Below are 21,558 nucleotides of genomic sequence, written 5' to 3'. Positions count from 1 at the left end.
TCTTTAAGTTCATAGAGATGGAACAGCGTGGTATTTTCAGTCCATTACAAGGAACTACCATAAAAACTCTGCATTTTCCTGTTTAGGCTGTGAACAGGGTATGTTCTGGATTTTATTATTATTAAAATTATTTTTCAAGCTGACTAGCCAGTAATCTGTTGGAAACCCTTACCTGTACAAGTTCCTGGAGTTCTCTCTTTACATCTTCTAGACCACCAATATCTTCCCAGGTAACTTGTGGCACCTCTACCACAGTCTCCCGAAGAGCAGAAGGGTTGCTCTGGCTCAGAGCCCACTACCGTTAAAAGAAACAGTATTCTATTAATTTTAACACATTAGTTCACACGCTTCAGATAAGCAGTTAGACATTGCACTCAAGAGGGGCATTCCTGCATTACCCTGAAGTCATCCATGGTCACAGCCAGTGAGTTCATCACTTCAGCATCAATGGTTTCATCTTCTAGGTCTATGAGATCCATCTTCTTTCTGATAGCCTGAAGAGCAGCTTCTGAGCAAAGAGCAGCCAAGTCAGCACCAACATGGCCATGGGTCTCGTTTGCCACCTGAAAGCAGAGCACTGACTATGACTCACAGGCATACAAAGCAAGCACTCTGCAAGGGCAATGCATGCTCTGGTCTTCCACTCGGAGGTGCAACAAAACTCAAAGACAGGAACATCAGTGCTCTGCTGCAAATTCAAGACAAGTGATATCATATATTTAACAGACAAAGACACTGCTGTTCCACCTCCTACTTGAAATCAAAGATGCAACTGGAATTCAGATGATGTGCAGAAATATAACCCTGAGGACTGCAGTTCTTCATTCAGGACAGAGATTACATTAACCATCCAGTATCACCACAATGTTGACCCAGCTCTGTGAGCACTGTTTCAGGCTTGCTTTATTTTTAAAGAGAATGCCACAGCAAACAAACCGAGGAGGACAGTGGCAAGGTACTTTCAGACTGGACTGGTACACATTTGTTTCACTTAGCCATATCATTCTTCACCAGTGAGTGAGGATTTTGGGTCACTTGTAAACTAGTTAGAAGGAAGCCCAGAGATCACACATTTGTCCAGTTTTACACTGTCCTAAACGAGCAGAGAGAAGCTTTCCTAATAGCATGCTACTCACCTGTTCCAGATCCACATCATCAGCCAGTTTCATATTTTTTGTGTGGATCTGCAGGATCTCCAAGCGGCCAGTGGCATCTGGGATACCAATATCTACCTCTCTGTCAAAACGACCTGGGGAGTACAAAACATACATTGAGCTGCTGATCTTGCAAACTAAAGGAGCTGCAGTTGCTACCTTCCTCTAACAGAGGAACATGATGACAAACCAAATACACACAATTTGAGAAAATTTTTAAAAAGGGGTAAAAAGGAAGACCTGGGGAACTACAAGCCAGTCAGTCTCACTTCTGTGCCCAGCAAGGTCATGGAGCTGATCCTCCTGGAAACTATGCTAAGGCACACAAAAAACAAGGAGGTGACTGGTGACAGTCAACATGGCTTTACTAAGGGCAAATGACGCTTAATGAATTTGGTGGCCTTCTACAACAGGGTTAGAGTGTTGGTGGATAAAGGAAGAGCAACTGATGTCATCTACCTGGACTTGTGCAAAGCATTTGACACTGTTCCACACAACATCCTCGTCTCTAAATTTGAGACATGAATTCGATGGATGAACCACTCAGTGGATAAGGACGGTCACACTCAAAAGAGCTACGGTCAACAGCCCAATGCCCAAGTGAAGACCAGTGATGAGTGGCGTTCCTCAGGGGCCAGTATTGGGACCGGCACTGTTTGACATCTTTGTTGGCGACATGGACAGTAGGACCAAGTGCACCCTCAGCAAGTTTGCCAACGATACCAAGCTGCGTGGTGCAGTTGACACACTGGAGGGAAGGGATACCATCCAGAAGGAACTGGACAGGCTTGAGAGGTGGGCCCATGCAAACCTCATGAAGTTCAACAAGGCCAAGTGCAGGGTCCTGCACATAGGTCAGGGCAATCCCAAGCACAAATACAGGCTGGGTGGAGAATGGATTGAGAGTGGCCCTGTGAAGAAGGACTTGGGGGTGTTGGTTGATGAGAAACTCAACACGACCCAGCAATGTGCTCTCACAGGCCAAAAAGCCAATCATGTCCTGGGCTGCATCAAAAGAAATATGACCAGCAGGTCAAGGAAGGTGATTCTGCCCCTCTACTCCACCTGCAGTAATGTGTTCAGCTCTGGGGCCCCCAACATAAGAAGGACATGGGCCTGTTGGAGCAGGTGCAGAGGAGGGCCACAAAGATGATCAGAGGGCTGGAGCATCTCTCCTATGAAGACAGGCCAAGAGAGTTGGAGTTGTTCAGCCTGGAGAAGGCTCCAGGGAGACCTTATAGCAGCCTTCCAGTACTTCAGGGAGGCCTACAGGAAAGATGGGGAGGGACTCTTTCACAGGGAGTGTAGTGACAGGACAAGGGGTAACAGTTTTAAACTGAAAGAGGGTGGATTTAGATTAGATATAAGGAAGAAATTCTTTACTGTGAAGGTGGTGAGGCACTGGGACAGGCTGCCCAGAGAAGTTGTGGATGCCCCATCCCTGGAAGTGTTCAAGGCCAGGTAGGATGGGGCTTTGAGCAACCTGGTCTAGTGGAAGGTGCCCTTGCCCATGGCAGGGGGGTTGGAGCTAGATGATCTTTAAAGTCCCTTCTAACCCAAACCATTCTATGATTCTATGAAAATGCCAGAGCTTTGGGTTTCTCTGCAGCATCTATCAGCACAGTAGCAGAGTCAGATCAGAGAAGGAGGAAAGGCTTTAACCATTTAGGGAAAATGAGACTACTGTATTAACTAGAGTTCAAGATTATAGAAATACAAAGGATTTCTGTTTTTTCCGAGCCTCATTTATAGGAAAACATGCTTCCCCTATACAACACACCATGAGACATTTTTGTTTATTCCTACCTTTATGTCCTCAGCACAGGAGTCTACAAATGCTAAAAGATTTAATTTTTCAGAACCTTCATAGCAGTACCCAAGTGGTGAACTGCCCCAGTATCTGGGGAGGCAGGAAACCTAAATATTACCGCAATATTAACTAAGGTACGCGCACCTATAATTTTCCTCTAGCCATAGCTGTGCATTCAAATGTGTCACTACACATTTAAGAGGTTGTTTTTTCCTGTAAACTTGACTGGTTTGCTATTATAGACTTTACCAACTGGTCATTCAGACATTCATTCACACTGCAAAGTTTTGAAAACCTGAATCTCGGAAACTACCAGACTTCTCATAAATAAAAGTAAGAAAAATTGGACAATTCAGAGCCTTCTGCAACCTGAGGCATGAAAATCCCCTTAAGTGTTTAGTCCTGAAATAACTTCACCTAATTGATGAAGTGAAAAAGCGTGCAACCCTCTAAGTATTTCATTATTTCTACAAGTTCTAACCTAATAAAGTGCAGAAAATGACACCAAAGACTGGAAGCCTAGAAATGAATTTCAAACAAGTAGCTGGAAACAAGTCAATAATTTATCTAACACATAGAAGATGTTTAATATGAATTTCTGCTCAATCTTTCCAAGGCCCCTGAAGCATGGCCCATAACAAAGTATCTGATACACAAAGAAAGATGGCAATCGTGTTACCAAATCGCCTGAGTGCTGGGTCAATGCTGTTAGGTCTGTTGGTAGCTGCCATAACGATCACATGTGCTCTCTGTTTCAGTCCATCCATAAGAGTCAACAGCTGAGACACTATGCGACGTTCCACCTCTCCATGTGTCTATGGAGAGAGAAAGTAATGATTAGACCAAAAGCTCTAAAACACAGCACAGGAGCTAGTTAAGAAATGTTGTGAACTACATCAGATTCTTCTGATATCCAACTTCTGACATTCAACTGAATTCAAGTGTTAAGTTAAATACTGCTTTACCCTGTAGTGAAATGCAGAGATTCATACCAGCTGCTATCAAAAAAAGATGTATTCCTTTACCTTCTCTCTCTTAGGAGCAATGGCATCCAGTTCATCAATGAAGATGATAGCAGGAGCATTCTTCTCTGCTTCTTCAAAGGCTTTCCTCAGATTGCTCTCAGACTCACCAGCCAGCTTGCTCATGATCTCAGGACCTGAAAAAATAACAACACTGTGGCACCCAGAAGAGAGGTAGCTAGCCCCAAGGCATGCAGCTGATTTTTTTTTAGTACAATGTTCACATGGGAGTATCTATATTTCAAGCCAAAGCAAATACTATCAACCAAGTTAACTAAATTTGCAGCTGAACAGGCAAGAACAGTATGCAGAATTACTTTCTATCATTATGCTGATGTTTTCAGTTTACTCTAACAGAATGCAGCACTAGTCAGTGAGCTACCTTTAGCTGCTTCTTTTCTTACCCTATTTCACACTTGGTGAGCTTCTCTGTAATGTGCCACCACACACAGTTAATGCCAGTCCTAGCTTGCAAGAGAAGCAATCAAAGTATATGGTGATGAATTATTAGGGTAGAGAATGAAAAAGCTGTAAGATACTGAAGCTGTCTTTAGCTTGCATTACACATTTACCTCTGTAAGATCCTATGAATGAGTTCCAAAAAAACCCAAAACAACAAAACAAACAACAAAACCCCACACCACCAAAAAAACAACACCCCAAAATTACAAAACCCATCTCCTCTCAAAGAATAAATAAAAAGTAAAATGTGTAAGCACATCAATCCCAGAAGGAAGGACAACATTCCCCTGAGATCTCCTACAATTGCTGAATACTCATGCAGGCTCACAGATTTATTCTGTTTTTACAGATTTTTTTCCATCATACTGATGGAAATAGTAATGAAAAGTATGCTTCTAAGAGATCCAAGAAAGATAAACCTGACCCTCAGGAGTGAAAAGCTGCTAGCTGACTAAAGTGCACCAGCTGCAGAGTGTTTCATTACAAGTAACTCATCAGTTCATACCAGCTCCATCTACAACACTGCCTACAGCTCCATGCTTGGGACCAGCAGACAGAGAACGCATCACTAATTCTGACAATGTTATTTTTATTACACAATAGAAATACAATAATCTAAAGAAACAGCTGGCTCATTAGTATTCAATGACACCTTCCACACACTTAAGAAGTTTAAAACAAGAGCAACATATGGTTAAAAACCAGTCCATTTACATCTGATATCTTGAGATACAAAGCAAGTCACTTCCCTACCACTGCTCACTGCTATTCTGTGCAATACACTCCTTTACTTTCACCTTCATGGGTCTAAGTGATTGAAATCAGAAAAGCAGCACTCCTTAAGTACAAATGTTCAGCTACTCCAGCACTGACTGTAAAGGGGGACAGAAAAACAGTGAGGAAAAAAATCAGAATCTGGTCCTTACTGGGCATAAACCAGTGTCCCTCTCAACCACTAAAGGTGAAAAGCGATCAATAAGAGATTCTGTCACTTGTAGCTAAGTCCCAAGGCACTCATAGGTTTTAAGATTGTTCCACCCAATTAACATTATGTGAAACAGAACAGGTCTTATGCTTTACTGAAGTGAAAAAAGAAATCCACAGCAGACCAGCTTATTTTCTGAATGGAACATGCTGGCAGCAACAGAAACAAGTATCCTGCACGTAAATACATCAAATAATCTCACCACTCCCAGCTCTGCCCTCACCAACATAAATGAACACTCAGCCATACAGACACCAAGCCCCTGCATTGCCAAGTTGTCTTTCCAACCAGCCTGCTAAAAAAAAAATAAAATAAAAAAAAAATATATATATATATATATAAAAAAAAAAAAAAAAGGGGGGGGGGGGGGGGAAGTGCCACTACAGACACTTCCACGCAAATGGCTTTTAAGTGTCCTCAGAAGCACATTTCAAAGAGGTAAGGAAGGATGTCAGGGAGACAATGTGGGTCTATAAGCCATATTAATACCATTAATTATCATGAAATGGATGAATTAGCACACAGCAGATCTAGGGCCAAATCAGCCACAAAACTTACCATTGATCAGGAAGAAGAAAGCCCCTGTTTCATTGGCCACTGCTCGGGCAATTAGTGTTTTACCAGTGCCAGGAGGACCATACAGCAGGATCCCACGTGGAGGCTGAGGACAAAGGCAAGGGACTTAGGTGGTGAGCTAATATCTGAATGCCCAAGTAGCTTCACAGTGAAGCTGTAAGCATTTGATAAATCCAGTCTGAAATTGTGATGCAAACTCACGCAACAGCTGCCATCCCAACATTGCTATCAACACCCTTACTACTTTGCATGACACACAAACAAAAACCTTCCCAGTAACTGACAGCGTATCCCTCTGCTTTGCAAGTTGCCAGCACTTTCATCTGTGTCCAAAACACGTAAGGAAATACTTTCCTAACACCAGCATTAAAAATAAAAAAAAATAAAATAAAAAATTATTTATTCCCTTCCCAATACCTCATCAACTTCCAACATCAAGAGTCATCTGCAAGGACAAGCCCACTCATCCACCCAGTGCACGTGGGGACTTACCTTCACCCCTATGGCCTTGAAGAGCGCAGGGTGTCGGAGGGGAAGTTCCACCATCTCTTTGATCTGAGCCAGCTGCTTCCGGCAGCCACCAATGTCATCATAGCCCACTTCATTCAGTGACTCTTCTTCATCCTACCCGGAAGGAAATACATTAAACATTTGAGTGAAAACAATAGTCCAACAATCCCTCCCAGTCTACAGAACTCAGGAATCCAGGTTTTTATTCCTTGCTGTCTTGAGATTCTCACTTTCAAGACTTCCTGGTGTCTTCTACAATTGTTTCTTAGTTCTCTCTTCCCAGACATGCAAAGGGAAATGCCTGCATGTACCTAGACCTCACTGAAGCCCATCCTCTTGAATGACAGCCTCTGCTGCCAGAACTCCTACAGACTCTAGTGCAAAACAAGTTGTGTGACCCTCTGATGTGGTTAACAAAGATAACAATAGACAATGAAGCCCAGTATAAAACATACTTATTCCTTAAACTGTAAGTGATATTTCTAACTACTTGACATACCCTAGCTACCATACAGTTCTCTGATATAGTCTTTTCCTTTGGGATTGACTCAAATTAAAAGAGAATGTGAAGATCTAGATGTGCAGATAAGACCAACTGTAATCAACTCTTTCAGTATAGCTCTACAGCATCCATTCATTTGGTTGTCCAAATCTCTACTAGCCTGAGATATCTGTAACATTAAGCCACACTAAAAAAAACAAAATAGCACAGCCTGGAATCTCAGAGGGGCTCAGTCCAAGCCCCACAAACAGGAACTACTACTTCCAAGCGGGTTGCTCAGGGTCTGGCTCTGTCAAGTGATGAAGATCTCCAGGTCTAGAGATTGCTGCCCTTTCTGAGCCTTGCTCCAGGGTTTGGGGAAGCCTTTTTCCTATTGGGAAATTCCCTTGATCCAACTTGTGCCTTTAACTCTAGTCCTGTCCCTAGGCGCAGCTCTCAGAAGAGAGAGGTTGTAAGGTAAGGTCCTCGGACTATTAACCACTATTGGTTCTTCATGTTGCCAGTGAAGAGGTAGTAAAGAGAAGCCCGAAGGCAATCAAAAGGGATTTCAGAGCCTTGGGGTGGTTGGTCGAAGGATCAGCTCAGGTAGTATTTTCTTCAATCCTTTCAGTAGCATGGAAGAATACAGAATGGAACAGGCAGGCCCAGCAAATCAACACACAACTCCAAGGCTGGTGTAATCAGCAGAAACTTGGGGTTTTCAACCATGGAATGGTCTGTTCTTTGCCAGGTCTGCTGACATCCAATGGGATACACCTCTCTCAGAAGAGGAAAAGGGTTTTTGCTCAGGAGCTAGCAGGGCTGACTGACAGAGCTTTAAACTACATTGGAAGGGGGAAGGGGATGGTACCAGGCTAGTAAGTGATGAACAATGGGACAACATGCCAAAGCTTGAAGAGCTGCATGCTAGTGAGATTCTTCAGACTGCGCTATGATGTGAAAAGCACAATGAACCACACTTAAAGTGCTTCTACACTAATGCGCGCAGCATGAGGAAAATCAAGAGGAGCTACAAGCCTTGGCACAGCCCTAGAGATATGACATCACTGGCATAAGTGAAACCTGGTGGGATGAATCCTGTGACTGGTGCGCCATGATGGATGGCTACAGGCTATTCAGAAAGGATAGGCAAGGTAGGAGAGGCAGGGGTGTGGCATTGTATGTAGTGGAGGGGCTGGAATGCATGGAGCTGGCAGTTGTCGATGGCAAAGTTGAGAGCCTCTGGGTAAGGATTAAGGGACAGACAAATAAACCAGACATCATACTTGGAGTCTACTATAAGCCACCAAGCCAGGATGACAACACTGATGAGTTATTCTTTAAGGAACTAAGCGAAACCTCCGAGTCATCTGCCCTTGTCCTTATGGGGGATTTCAACTTGCCAGATGTCAACTGGGATTATCACACAGCCGGCACTAACAGGTCCAGAAGATTCCTAAAGCATCTGGACGATAACAGGTACTAAGGGAACCAACCAGGAAAGGTGCCTTCCTTGATTTGCTGCTCACTAACAGAGAGGGTCTTGTGGGACAAATAGCAACTGGTGGCTGCCTTGGTCACAGTCAGGTTCAAAATCTATGCTAAGAGGATGAAAACTGCCAGCAAGACCTCAACTCTGGACATGAGGAAAACAGACTTCAGTTTGCTCAGAGAACTACTTAGCAAGATTCCCTGGGAAGAAGCTTTTGAAGGTACTGGGGTCTATCAGTGTTGGTCGCTTAAGTACCACTTACTAAAAGCACAGGAGCAGGCAATTCCAAAACATCAGAAGTCAAGCAGGCGAGGCAAAATGCTGGCTTGACTAAGCAGGGATCTTCTTCTAGAACTATGGTAAAAAAAGAAAGTACGTGGACAGTGGAAGCAAGGTCAGGCGAGACGGGAAGACTACAGAGATGCTGCTCGCCACTGTAGGGAGGAAATGAGTACGGCCAAAGCTAAATTAGAGTTGAAGCTGGGCAGTACCGCGAGAGACAATAAAAATGGCTTTTTAAAATATGTTAATAGCAAAAGACAAGCCAGAAATAACATTGGCCCATTACTTGATGAGCATGGTCACCTTATAAACAGGGACAGAGAAAAAGCCAAGATGTTTAATGCTTTCTTTTCCTCGGTCTTCAACACCAACGATGGGCTCTGGGGTGGGATTTGCAACTCCAGCTGAATCCCTAGAAGTTGATGAGGCTTGATGGGATTCATCTAAGGGTACTTAAAGAGCTGTCTGATGTCATAGCAAGATCTCTCTCTGTGACTTTTCAACACTCATGAGAATCTGGAGAGGCCCCAGTTGACCAGAAGCTGGCAAGCATTGTCCCAATCTTCAAGAAGGGCAACAGGGATGACCCCGGCAACTACATGCTTGTCAGCCTCACTTCTTTTCCTGGCAAAATCATGGAGAAGACTGTTCTAGGAGTCATTGAAAAAAAAAAAAATGAATGGCAATGCAGTCATTGGTCCCAGCCAGCACAGGTTCATGAGGGGAAAGTCTTGCTTGATCAACACAAATTTCTTTCTACAAGGTCACCCATCTAGTTGACAAAGGGAAGCCTGTCGACATGATCTTTTCTGATTTCAGTAAAGCCTTTGATACTGTCTTTTACAGTATCTTCCTGGACAAGATGTCCAGCATACAGCTGGATAAACACACAATACAGTGCACGAGCAATTGGCTGACAGGCCAGGCTCAAAGGGTTCTAGTAAATGGGGTTATGTTGGGCTGACAACGAGTCACTAGCGGGGTTCTGCAGGGATGGATCTAAGAGTCAGCACTCTTCAATGTCTTCATAAATGACTTAGTATTCCCTCAAGTCCTGTGTCTAAGTAAGTTCGCCGATGACACAAAATTAGGAGGAGCTGTTGACACTCTCAAGGGCAGAGAGGCCATGCAGAGGGATCAGGATAAATTGGAGAACTGGGCAATCACCAACTGCATGAAGTTCAACAAGGGCAAGTGCCAGACTTTGCCCCTGGGACACAGCAACCCTGGCTATACATACAGTTTGTGGAACAAGATGCTGGAAAGTAGCTCTGCGGAGAGGGATCTGAGGGTTCTGGTCAATTACAAGCTGAACATGAGCCAATAGTGTGCCCTGGCAGCCAAGAGGGCCAACCAGTCCTAGGGTGCATCAAGCACAGCATTGCTAGCCACATGAGGGGGGTGATCATCCCTCTCTGCTCTGCACTGGTGTGGCCTCACCTACAGTACTGTGTACAGTTCTGGTCTCCACAATATAAAAAGGATATAAAGCTACTGGAGAGTGTCCAGAGGAGGGCCATGAAGTTGGTGAAGGGTTTGGAGGGGAAGCTGTAAGAGGAGCAGCTAAAGTCACTTGGTTTCACAGAATCACAGAACGTTAGGGATTATTCAGCCTGGAGGAGACTAAGAGACCTCATAGTGGCCTACAGCTTCCTCACAAGGGGAGGAGGAAGGGTAAGTGCCAATCTTTTCTCTCTGGTGACCAATGACAGAACCTGAGGGAATGGCAGGAAGATGTGCCGGGGAGATTTAGGTTGAACATTAGGAAAAGTTTCTTCACCCAGAGGGTGGTGGAGCACTGCAACAGGCTCCTCAGGGAGGCAGTCACAGCCCCAAGCCTGACAGAATTCAAGAAGCAATTGGACAATGCCCTCAGATACACTGTGAACTTTGGGGTTGTCCTGTGCAGGGACAGGAGTTGGACTCGATGATCCTTGTGGGTCTCTTCCAACTCAGGACATTCTATGATTCTAAGAGCCTGGATATCCACCCCTTCCCATCAGGCAGTTGCCAGTAAGCCTGCCTCTTTGCCTTCCCTTCTCCATGCTCCATCATCCCACTCTCCCAGCTACTCCTCATTCATTCTGACCTCCAGCTCCTCATCAGTTTGGCAGCCTTGGCTGAACTTCCTCTTATCTGTCTCTGCCATGTCCTGAAAAGCCCAAACTGGAATCATCAAGTGCCCACCCAGACATAGTCTTGAGTGTCAAACTGAGGTGAATTTTTACAGAAGGCATCTAACTACAAATCAGCACTCACCCTGATTTGCAAGTAGTAAAAAGGCATTTACTTTATGAAGTATACCACCAGTTTATCTCATTTTTCTGAGATTTCCTACTCTGTAACAGTAAGGTGGGCCAAGACCTGATAGACAATCCACTCGGGCTGCCTCAAGCTTGGGACACTCAAGGCTAGATACCTTAAGGGACTGAGGGTAAAACAACCAAAACAAAACAAACAAACCACAAAAAAACCCCCACCACACACACACACAAAAACCAAACACAACCATTCAAAAAAAAAAAAAAAAAAAAAAAAAAAAAAAAACACAAAACAAACACACAAAAAGCCAAACCCCCAAAACAAAAAACAAACATAAAAACAAAACAAAACACACCACACCACAAAAAACACCAACTATTTAGAGTTTTCAAATTTCTCACTGAAAAAGCACTAATTCCTTTCATTTGCATGAAATTTAACAACATTTTAAGCCCTCCCTGCTATGGATCAAGGGAACTTTAGAATTAAAAGATGCATCTATGTCTAGCATGAGATATCTGGAAGCAGATACAAAACCAGCTGCTGCCAAAGTATGCCATCTCATCAGCAAACCTAAGCACTGATGCTATCTCAGCATCTGAGGAAGGATACACATTTCTCTGACTACCTTCAGCAGCAGCTCATCTCCTGAAACCAGAGGTTTTAATCATTACATTCAATACACAAAATGCCAAAACAGAAACTGCAAACACTGCTGTTCTCAAGGACTGTCACCAAAACAGATTTCAGATAGAGTAGATTCAGTAGAACTGCATGGCAGGATTATGTTCACCTCTCGTTTGATGGGCTCTCCTTCACAATGGATCACTGTGTCCGGAGCCACTATACAGTAAGGACTTGGATCTGTCTCCACCACTTTGAACTCCACCGCACGCATCCCTCCACGCACCAAGAAGATGTCACCTGCAAAAGCCCACATTTCAGTAGTCTGCTGCAAGAGATGTCTGCTAGATGTTAACCCTTGTCCTACCAGCAGCCCCAAAAGACAAGGAAGTAAGTTACATAGGCATACACTGCTCTGCATTTTAAACTCAAGAGCTGCATGTACTGTGACTACCTGAGCACTATTTAGATCTGTAGCAGTTAAAGTTCTCAAATTTCATCCAGAAAAACAGCAAACAATGGAAAAGAATATTCTGTCTAAATAAAAAACACAAAGAAAGAGAAATCACATTTCTCTTCCATTCAGTTTCAATTTAACATTCCTAAAACAGGCAAAAAGCCCCAACTTAATAAAAAATCATTTTCAAGTTATAACTAGTTGTTACTAGTTATAAGTGGTTGCCTCCAGAAGCAGAATAACATATAATACTGCACTATGACTCCTGGCTAAACTGGGCTACAGAAGTTGGATAACTTCAACTTGTGTTTATACTGTATTAGGACCTATTTGTTTCAGCAGAAGTGCTACTAGCACAACTCTAAAAGTATATTCATTTTTTATGTACTCTTCCAGTTATTAATTAAATTACTTTGAAAAAGTGAACTTAGTCAGGGTGCCAGCTAGTATATTCAACCAATTGATTAATATGCAGGCAATTCCCCAATCCCATTAAGTGGTAGCAACTCAGGAAAAAAAAAAAAAAAAAAAAAATCTCATTAATCTGAGTTCTACCTGAGCCTTTTCTGATGCTCTCCCATGCCATGTAGCAAAAAAAGGCAGGGGAACTATTATCAAGCTACTATGCCAGCCAGCAACAGATATTATCCTTTCTTCTGAAGATTAGGAAAAAAAAAAAAGATCAGCACCAGCAAAATCTCAAGATGTCAGTCTAATACTTCATGGAGATCTGTGCAAGCTTCTAGAAATTTTCTTTATTTGGTCTCAGGACTACCTCACACTCACTGCCGTCAGGACTTCAATAATAGGTGCTATTACCTTTCCTGATGGGTCTGTATGCTTCCAGGAAGTAGGGCTTGAGATAAACCTCAAACAGATTCCCTGTGATCCCTTCTACTGTGTCATCAATTGGCAGCACATGGATACGTTTGCCGTATTTCACATCTGGGCAAGGCTGGATGCTGCAAAAGAAGAAAACTCCAGCTAGCCATACTATCTTGGACTTACACCCAAGTCTGGAAATGTCAGTAATGTCTCTTCCCAGGCCAGTACAAATGCCAGAAAGGACACTCCAAAGCCCTGGTGAGGCTCCTCACCTGCATAAGAATGCTGACAAAGCAAAAAATCATACTCAGAGAGCTTTCCTTCACTCCTCTCAGCCCTATCCAAAACTGCTGAGGAGTTTCATACTTTCTTCCTACTCCCTGCTCTTCTGTAGCCCACCCTTGCCATTCCCAAGGGACATTCACAAGTTAGTAATGCAGCCTAAAACCCGTGAAAGTCATGAGCTAACTTTTTTCCAACCAGGAGCTACTGCTGAACCAACTGTAAGGGAAAGGGAGCTGGGAGAAACTTTGTTTCTTCCTCTCTCATAACATACTTCAGATAATAGAGCTCCTGTTGCTGACAACCCTGATTCTGAGCAAAGGCTCTCACAGTACCAACTGGGGTAGCCAGGTGTCTGACGATCCCCCTTTGTGAAGACTGACATTTAGGTTAAAGTCTGAAGGCCCCTTCCCCCTTTTAAAATAAACATTTCAGCTATTATTTTTACAGTGTAGGCCAACAGTCTACTGTAGCGACACCTCAGAGTATCAAGCTGTGGCAGAGAGGCAGAAAGCTCAAACTGGCTTTGTCAGCTAAGAAAAGCCTACGTGGAACTGCAGCTGAGCATGCAACTTTTAATATGCTACTTTGTTCAAGACTCTTAATAGATTCTACCATGTGCTTTAAAGAGAGGATATAGCAGAAGGGTAAAGGAAAAGACAGACTGCCCCAGAAGGAAAACAGTTGACAGACTACAAGCAGGAAGCTTTCCTGTTAAAGCATTCATAATTTTAAAATTATAACAAAAATTGGAATATAAACAACCATGGAGGATTTTTAATCTTGCTATTTGACTGCTTCATGGTTTTGTCACTCATTTCTATCAAGTTTTAACTTCTGTTTGTCATAGGGCTTCTCAGTGCTTGAGCTAACCATACTATGAGGTCAATTACAATGTTGCTTACTGCTTTCCACAATTAACTTTGTAGACATTAAAATTTAGATGGGAAAAGCTTGTGAATTCATCTGACAATGTAAATTTGGGAAGAAGACTGTGACAACAGTGAGGTAATTGAACTACTTAATTTAATGAGAGGACCTGGGTTCATTAAGGTCCTGAAGAGACTTCAAGAATCGTTAGCATCATTTTTTAGTATTAATCCGAATATGCATACGGTCAGAAACACATGCAAAAGTTAACAGAGATCCCTGATGTAAGACACACGCTTAAAAACATTTCTGTTATCTCCTCTGGAAGACATAAGAATACTTCCAGTAGACCCTGTCTCTGCTACAGACTGAATCAATTCAGAGCCAGTGAACAAATTATTTAGGCAACCCAGGGATATGCAACAGCGAGCAAACTAGTCCTCACCTGATCACGTCACCCAGGCGCACTCTCAAGTTGTTGCGAACAACCCTATTCATGCGGATCTTCTCATCTGAGCAGGTATCATCTGACAGAACGATGCAGACTGCTTCTCTTCTCTTCTTTCCCTTTAGCAGAACAGTGTCTCCTCTGAACAGTTGCAATTCGTCCATTTTTGCCTGTAAAGAATAAAAAACAAGCTTTCGACAAAACAAGAATTCAAGTGTTTGAATGAGAGTTACTTGACTTTGAAGAATTACATCTTGGAAGCGATATACTAGATCTACAAAGACAGAGGGTCCCACTATACCAGTCAAAAGCTAATCCTGAGGACAGACTAAGGGCACAAGCTCAAATGAAACCTAAAAGTTGAGAATCAAAATATATTTTATCATGGAAGTGTTAGAAAACAAGACAACCCACCTCTCTCACTTGTAACTGCTGCAGCTTCTGACACAAATACTTAGATTCATGTTGCAAAGTTACATTTCAAGTTAGACAGCAATAGCTTGCATATTACCAGATCAAATGCTTTGCTTTTATAGATCATAGAATCATAGAATAGTTTGGGTTGGGACCTTCCAAGGTCATCTAGTCCAGCCCCCCTGCAACGAGCAGGGACATCTTCAACAGATCAGGTTGCTCAAAGCCCCGTCTAGCCTGGCCTTCAATGTTTCCAGGGATGGGGCATCTACCACCTCTCTCCAGGCAACCCAAGCCAGTGTTTCACTACCCTCAATGTAAAAAATTTCTCTCTCATGTCTAGCCTGAATCTCCTCTCTTTTAGTTTAAAACTATCACCCCTTGTCCTATCATAACAGGGCCTGCTAAAAAGCCTGTCCCCATCTTTCTTACAGGCCCCTTTTAAGTACTGAAAAGTTGCAATAATGTCTCCGTGGAGCTTTCTCTTCTCCAGGCTGAGACGCACCTGGGAGAGTGACACAACACTGTTGTCTTCATTGATGGCTTCATCAACAATTAACCGATTGGGCCTGTTCTTCTGCTTCAGAATAGCAGTGGATAAGTCATCCGCTTTAGAACTGGCAAAGAAAACAGAAGTTAGAGTCCAAGTGATATTGCTCCCCCCTTTCCAGCTACCCCCCTGTTTTGTTCTACATTTTCTACAGGTTTCTTTGTTGTCTTGTCTTTTAGAAACTATACTTGTTAGACAAAGAAGAATATTATTCCTAGGCATGTTTCAGGAGCTCAAAGTAGAATGCTTTCTGTCACTAAATATAACTACTTTACTAGTCTTAAACTGAAATAGCTATGAAGCTATCTATAAAAAGAAGTGATCAGTGAGATGTTGCTGACTGTAAGATGTTTTGCCTAAAATAATTAGTCAGACTAATCTGAAATCACATGTAACCACTACCACCGAAACAGAAGTTCAAGTCTATTTGGTGCTGAATCCCAGATGAATATGGGAATTAAAGGACAATGCTGCAGCTCCCTCGTCAGGAAGGGTTGTAAGAATTTAGCCTGTCGAGGCCTATTAGTTAAACCCAGCAAGCCAGTAGAAATATTCAAGTGCTCATGAAAAATGTGTTATTTCATGGGTTTGTTTTGTTTTTGTCTGTGTGTGTGCAGTTTTGTTTTGTTTTTGTTTGCTTGTGGGTTTGGTTTGTTTTTTTTTTTTTTATATATAATACCTTCACAGAAGTCACTGCAGCTCTAGTCCACTATGCCACAAGAAATATGAGAGTTCATTTGCCTTGACAAAATGGAGCATGTCAAACAGCAAGGAAATGGAAGAAAGGCAGATTAAGTCATTTCCTTCAAAATCTAATACAGCAAATAATTCACTTCATGAAAAAAACATGAAATTGAACTAATGGATTCCTGAGGAGTTCTTGGAAGTTGTACATTGGCCACCCACAACAGCAGCAGACTGTTGTAACTTCCCTTGGTAGGTGTCTGACTACTCTCTCAAAGTAGTCCAGATATACCAGTGACTAAGGTCAGAACAGAAAACTTTGCACGGTTTGGTCTGATTCTCACCAAAAAGAAAAAAATAAACTCCTCCTTTGTCTTAAGCAAGTGGCAAGCACCAGCAAAGCGTAGGAAGCTCTGTGGACAATGGTGGTGTTGTACACTTTGGCTTAATTTCGCTGTTTTAGGGACAAAATAACAAGAAGAAATCGAACTTTGAGTGGAAGTGGCAGAGCCAGCAGCTACACAGCATGAACACAGACCATAGCAGCAGTGCATCACTTAGCATGCTCACTGCATTTTTATAAGTACATCACAGAGAGGTGACATACCTACAATGTGATATTACCCAAGATCTCCCCATTCCTCAAGACAGAGGTTTTTCCAAAACAGACTATATGATATTGGCTCCTTTCTCCAACACATAAAAGGGGGAACAACACCAAGCAAGCCTGTGAGGGCAGACAACATGTTTCCAAAAGGTTTTCAAGCTTCGCATAAGCCCTGGTAGCATAGTAAACAGGTTGGAAATGAGAGTTGACATTATTTTAAGTGAACAAAAGGAAGAGCTGTAAAACATGTCTTTCCAGAACTGTTAGCACTGGGAAAATCACCTTTTTCTTCTCTTCATTAAAGAGTGCAAGAGGCAAGAAATTTACATCCATCCCTTTCAATAACCATGTGAGATATTACAGATGCATTCTCTAAAACCAAAAAGACACAAGAAAGGTTGCTGGATATATCCAGGAAGGAGCTCATGAATTCCATCTTCAACCTAAAACACGATCTTGGTAAAGTCCTAAAAGGTCTGGAATTTCCAGGAAAACTGAGAGCGTGATAAGAAAACTAAAACAAATACACTGTCAGGCCAGACAGGATCTTGTGGTTAAAATAGTGGATAAAAACAACAACTTACTTGTAAGGACCTTGCCTCAGCATTAGTTCCTGGACACTAGAAATTAATTTAGCAGGTAGATTTTAAAACTTAAGCTAAGGGACATCAGAAAGAAATTATTTAGTCCATTCAAAGCGTGAATGTAGTAAATCATACCCCTCTGCATGAGATGGGGATCCAAAGGCCTTTTGATAAGAAACTCCTCCCAGACTTTGGCTATATAAACTGTTACTAAAACTGAGTGGCTGTCCCTCAGGATTCCTGTGCAGCCTAAAAAATGGCCTGGAATAAGGGATAAAAATAAGTGGAAACTTTTGGACCAAAACTTTCAATAAACCAAAAGCTGTATAAATCTGGAAAAAAAGTTCAGATACCTTCTGACACATGGCAGTGCTGAATAGTACAGCAAGAGGTCCACTTACTTCTGCTCAATGTGAGAAAAAAAAGTTTTAGTACTGAAGAACCAAATCCACAGTTTCCTAAGAAGTGAGAGCTGGATCGATGTTGTCAGTACATTATTGAATTTAAAGAAATTGAAAAGTTTGGAGGCATTAAAAATGGAATAAAAGTCTCCAAGAAACAGCATGCAGATACCTAAATGCATGGGGTCAGCTTCAGTTATCTGACCTGACAGTTCTGCAAACAAAAAAACAAAGGTGTTAAATTACATGACAACTACACAGGAGAGTGATATCATTCCTCCTACAAACAAGTGTAAGGACTTTGACAGACAAGCACTACCCATCTTCCAGTATCAATTTTGAATATTATTATCACCATTTGCCCTCATCACATCTCTCCTGGGGGTTCCTCATGCTGTAACTGAGACAATAGAGCAAAATATGTCTGTGCACCCCAACCACACTCAGACAATCCCTGACATCTACGCATCAGGAAAGGAGAGCCTGAACTGAAAATACTAAGCAGGAAAGCCTAAGACATTAATTGGGGCTCTCTCCTGCCAACTTTCCTACATGTGCTGGTAAAATTCAGTGAAGGGCAGGACAGACAGCTAACTTAGGTAATTTTTAAAGCTCCTCAGTGAGTTTCTCTGTCAGAGAGAGCCTGGTGCAAATGTAACTAGTCCTACATTTATACAGTCCTAAAATTACATTTGGCCCTTTAAAGGCAACTGCGAGGCTGATGTGGCCCCAGGTGAAAATGAGTTTGACACCCTGATCTAAATCATCTCCCCCACTCACCCCTTTTGTCAGCTCCCTCACATGCTTTCCCTCTCCTTTCTTTCACTAACTCAACAAAGAGAGAAACTGAACACAAAACGTAGCTTTAGATTCATTTTGGAATTAAAAGGAAATTCAAAGCCTGCATCAAAAGCCTGCCACTAGACAGAGGCCAGAAAGGACATAATGGCACACAGCTGGTGGCCAAACTTGCATATAAAGCACAAGACGTCAATAAAATTGAAGCAAATATGTACTAGCCCTAAAGACCAACAATAATGGGTTCCCAGTTTCCATCCTTAGCCCCCTTTTCTCTCTCAGTAAAGCAGTCCGACAGCCCCATTTGACACAGGGAAGAGGTGGGGAGGGATGTTTTATAACTTATATCACTTCATTGTTTCTCTCTGTGTCAGAGCTCTCCTTGTTCAGCATGTGATAATGCCCAGAAGCTATGCATTGTGGTGAACAGTATGAAGAGAGCAGAAAGTAATTATTGATTCTTCCAGATCAATCTCCAAAACTCCACATAAAGTAGGGAACTAAGTTGTTCCTGCAAGTCTGTACTAAATATACAATGAAAAGTCACAAACTCAAAGTGATTCAAGCTTCAGTAACAAAAGTGAAAACAATCATGCCTTCTGTATGCTGGTGTGCCTTTTTATCAATACCCTCGTGAACTTACTTCCTAGATAAAACCTGTCAGCGGTTTCTTACTGCCCTGAACAACCACGTTACAGAGTGAACTACTTTTCCCAGGTAAGTATTAAAAAAGTAAAAAACCAAACAAAAAAACAAACCCAAAAACCCAAAAAAAACCCAAAACAAACAAACAAACATAAAAAAACCATAAAAATCCATAAAACATTTTATCCATTAAAGCAAATGATTAAAATATCTAATGATTGCAGCCACTTACTGGAACAGTACATAACAACAAAGCAGCGAGTTCATCATACCCATGCTCAAGATGCCAAGTTCTCAAACACTGTTTCAAACAGGTATGCACACAAGAATGAGAATCTCTTCATAAACCCCACACTATTAGGTCTTGCAATGCTACTCTCTGTGCTAAAGCTCAATTCAGCAAGATGGCTGCCAACAGCATTGACCCAAAAACTGCAGCTAAAAAGTAACTCTTTTCCAGTTACAGAATAACTTTTGATTCCTATGTGGTAAAAACAATTTCATTAAAAAAATGCATTTATTTTTGAAGACACTGTTCACCTTGCTCAGACTCAAAAATATGCCTTTGAGACCATCACTTCCATCACAAGCTCTACCACATACACTAAATTCTTGGCACACCTTGCTGGAACTGATTTAGTAGGACCAAGTGTGTCTAAATTGCAAGAGTTGCAAAAGAAAAGGAGATGAACCACAGACGCTAAAGGGACTGAAAGTGCCTGTGGAGAGTCACTTAAAGTATTCTTGGATTTGGGAAGTTATCTTTATGTTCTATTTTTACTCCTCTCAAGGGGCAATGAAGTGGCTTGCACAAGTGGACTGGAAACTGAGAGACCTCTATTTTATATATATATATTATATATATTGAAGAGCACAAAAGATGACCCTCACCCTAGAACTGAAAAGAGATTAAGACAAGACACTGGGGATGAAAATATAGCCGATTGCCTCAGCTACCACAGAGACCAGGACGGCACAATACATCTGCCTCTGCTAATGCCGAGTCACTTCTAGTCCTGACCCGAGGGCCGCTGCGGGCTTGCGGGGTGGAGACTGGTACATAACTCTCCCCCCACCTGTCCCGCCAGCCGTTCCGCCGCTTTCCCCGGCATTCCAGGGCCTGGAAGACAAGGCCGTCCCTGGCTGAGGCCTAGCCCAGGTGGGACTGCCCCAGTCGGGGACACGGCCAGGGCCTAGCGGGAGGCCCGGCCTGACCAGGCCATGCTCCCCCATGACTCGACATTTCCCAGAGAGACCCGGCGGGGGAGGAGAGAGAGGCGGTAGCGCGCGGGGCCCCCCTACGGGTCCGCGACTGGCCGGGCACGGGAGGAACGGCCCATCCCCCTCCCAGCCCCACTCCTACCTCCTCAGAGCCTGCATGACACAGCAGGATTTGGTGCCGGATCGGGTCTGCCGCCGGGCCCAGCCCAAGCAGCGCCGCGCCGCACGGAAGCGACGTAAGGAGAGGTAGGCCGAGCCGGGCCCAGCATCACGGGCCTAGGCCGCGGCCTGCCGGTGGGCAGCCCACACTTACTCAGATCCTGAAGCCATAGCGCTGGGGGATAAAGGTACGAGGAGATGTGGCCTGCGGCGGCTCCTCAGGGCGGACGACGACAGATCTCGAGGAGGCTCGCAACAGCAGCGACAAGATGAAGCGCTTCGTGCTGACTGAACCTCAGAGCCGACTCATCGGAAAAGGAAGTTCTGCCCCGCGCTGCCTCACCTGCCTAGCAACAGCGTGCGCTGACCAATCGGAAATTCCGCCCGGCCAGAGCCTCAGCCAATCGGAGAGGCGGAAGCGAGGGGACGAGGAAAAAAAGAACGCGCGCTCTCCCTCCTCTGCCCCGCCCCTCTCCTTTCCCTTTCCAATCGTCACGAGCCAAGCGCAATATCCATCAGCCAATCGCAGTGCCTCTCCTGCCATGGCTGTTCTACAGGACAACACAGGTCGGGCAGCCAATAGTAAAAATCCACCAATGGGAAAATCCAGGCGCAAAGTACTACCACGACGGTCATCTGAGCTAATTTCGCCTCGCGATTGGCTAACGCCCGAGGAAAAGAAAACGCGGGTTGAAGCCAATTAGAAGGGGCGAAAGGCGGGTGCTCGGGGAATACCCTCAGTAAGTTCTGCGTGCCCGGGTTCAGACGACGGGATTGTTTGCGTGGGCTTGGGCAGCTGAACGGGTTTGGCCCTGTCGGGGGTGGTCCCGGGGCGATGTAGCTGAGGTTTTGGGGTGACGCGCTCCAGAGGCTTCATTCCCTCGTGGGTGAGAGGGTCTGTGTAGTGGTCTGGTCCTTTCTCTCCACCCAAAGGTACCCGTGGGACTCTTTTC

The 21,558-nt window shown here is 43.5% G+C and overlaps 1 protein-coding gene across 2 annotated transcripts in view; it reads right to left on the bottom strand.

Annotated features, from left to right (window-relative positions):
• Positions 1-21,087, bottom strand: part of LOC102091633 (transitional endoplasmic reticulum ATPase) — a 31,979-nt gene extending 10,892 nt beyond the window's left edge. Inside the window, exons 1-12 of one of the 2 annotated variants that reach the window (XM_065044685.1) lie at positions 20,760-21,087; positions 15,462-15,573; positions 14,540-14,712; positions 12,937-13,079; positions 11,830-11,960; positions 6,502-6,633; positions 5,992-6,094; positions 3,990-4,123; positions 3,644-3,779; positions 1,137-1,249; positions 399-563; positions 173-295 (exon numbers count right to left, since the gene is read on the bottom strand). In XM_065044685.1, coding sequence (XP_064900757.1) covers positions 173-295; positions 399-563; positions 1,137-1,249; positions 3,644-3,779; positions 3,990-4,123; positions 5,992-6,094; positions 6,502-6,633; positions 11,830-11,960; positions 12,937-13,079; positions 14,540-14,712; positions 15,462-15,573; positions 20,760-20,776 — 1,482 coding nt within the window. In that variant the 5' untranslated portion in view covers positions 20,777-21,087. Of the gene's footprint in view, positions 1-172; positions 296-398; positions 564-1,136; positions 1,250-3,643; positions 3,780-3,989; positions 4,124-5,991; positions 6,095-6,501; positions 6,634-11,829; positions 11,961-12,936; positions 13,080-14,539; positions 14,713-15,461; positions 15,574-20,588; positions 20,720-20,759 lie in introns of those variants that run through there. The other variant, XM_065044686.1, reaches the window with a different exon arrangement.
• Positions 21,088-21,558: the final 471 nt, after the last annotated feature.

This window comes from Columba livia, chromosome W (genome assembly GCF_036013475.1).
Source record: "Columba livia isolate bColLiv1 breed racing homer chromosome W, bColLiv1.pat.W.v2, whole genome shotgun sequence".
In the NCBI taxonomy this organism is placed as follows: domain Eukaryota; kingdom Metazoa; phylum Chordata; class Aves; order Columbiformes; family Columbidae; genus Columba; species Columba livia.
Note: the sequence above shows the minus strand (reverse complement) of the source record. Positions and strands in the feature narration are given on the sequence as shown.